Source organism: Triticum dicoccoides, chromosome 1A (assembly GCF_002162155.2).
Source record: "Triticum dicoccoides isolate Atlit2015 ecotype Zavitan chromosome 1A, WEW_v2.0, whole genome shotgun sequence".
Taxonomy (NCBI): Eukaryota; Viridiplantae; Streptophyta; class Magnoliopsida; order Poales; family Poaceae; genus Triticum; species Triticum dicoccoides.
The window spans coordinates 570701173-570702766 of NC_041380.1; the positions used below are offsets into that span (position 1 = coordinate 570701173).

General features: G+C 38.6%; 1 protein-coding gene across 1 annotated transcript in view; it reads right to left on the reverse strand.

The window, feature by feature from the left end:
• Positions 1-556: 556 nt before the first annotated feature.
• LOC119336965 (protein SPEAR3-like) overlaps positions 557-1594 on the reverse strand; it is a 3952-nt gene continuing 2914 nt past the window's right edge. Inside the window, exon 5 of the mRNA XM_037609087.1 lies at positions 557-1092. Coding sequence (XP_037464984.1) covers positions 1009-1092 — 84 coding nt within the window. The 3' untranslated portion in view covers positions 557-1008. The remainder of the gene's footprint in view (positions 1093-1594) is intronic.

Consider the following 1594-nt stretch of genomic DNA (forward strand, 5'->3'; position numbering starts at 1 on the left):
AAAAAATGTCATAAACTCAATCTTATATGGTACAGAGTGGAATTTACTTGATAATTAAACATAAAAAGACGCAAAGCGTCAATCTCAGCATGATTGGGAGCTTAGCTACAAACAAATCTAACTTCCAAAGGTGCACAAAACAAAGCCATGGCCGGAGACAACACTTACCTATGCATCCTTCACCCATCCCATGAGTGTTATATACTACCTCCGTCCAGGTGTATAGGGTATACACGTAATTCTAGGTCGATGATTTAGCTAGCTAAATATGTATGTATTATATGTGACAAAAAGAATATGTTTAGAAACTACATCCGCATATGTCCAATAATATGCTTTTGATAACATATACACATATTTAGTTAGTCAAATTGATGACCTAGATCTATGCGAATGTCCTATACACCCGGACAGAGGAAGTACATTTGTTCTCCTTTGTGTACATGTCATGGATGCATGGGGCTTAGAAAAGGTCAAAAAGATAATATCAAATACCACGTAGGTATATTCATAAGAACGTCGGAGCATATGCATGTAAAGTGCTTCCTAGCAGCATGCAAATTTCCACATGATTTCATAGGGAATTTTTTTTCAAACAACGAAAGACCTTTTTGAGCCAGGAGTGCTCCTTAGCATGATTACGATATTAAGATCACCAGCAATATTAAGATCGAGAACAATCGACGCCCATAGTACTGCACCAGAATATACGTACCTTGTCATCATACAACAATAGCTAGGTGCAAAAGGCAGCGGGATCAGTGGCCTAGGTAGACCAGCTGCCCTATATATCCTTGTGATTCTGCGCCATATATTCTGAAACCCATGGCCGTAGTGTGCTTATGTCTGTACAAATTAACTAGCTAGCTAGCCAGCATCCATCGCCAAATCAATCACAATCCAATATATGCATGAGAATTAAACACACCGCGCGACAAAGCTCTCCGCTTCGTGTGGCATCATATCCATTAATATGCAAGGAGCATGCACATGTTTAACCAGGTGGGATCATAGCTTGAGCTCAAGGTCCACATCATCCAGGTTCGTACTCGCCGACGATGAGTCTACTGTCGCCATTTGATTTAGGTCTAGCTGTCCCATGAAACAAATGGAGTCAATATAAATTTTCACAACAATTAACAGCTTGTATGTGAGCAAATGTAAATTTGATTGTATCTGAGTAAATTCCACAAAGGGTCATGTGTTGGACTGGGTTTAAGGACATCATCACCACATTTAGCAGCAAAAAATCTAGGGACTGGTTTATTTAATACCATGCCAGTAACCGTGCACTCATGCAAGCATGTTTGGACGAACATAACCGGAACATAAAGCAAGTGGTACTTTCGACAAATAGAAGTGTAATTTCTTATGGCATTTTCTTACCTATCTTCAATATTATTGACGTTGAAGGAAACTGGATAAGACATTTTGCATCTCAAGAAAGACTATTGTATATTGAATCAAACATATACTACATGCACAAGGAAACTTTAAGCCCGCATATGTCAACCATCAGAGAATTGATGTTAGATTTAAAACTTTATTCAAAAGAAATACTCCCTCCATCCCAAGGAGTAAATGACACACACAT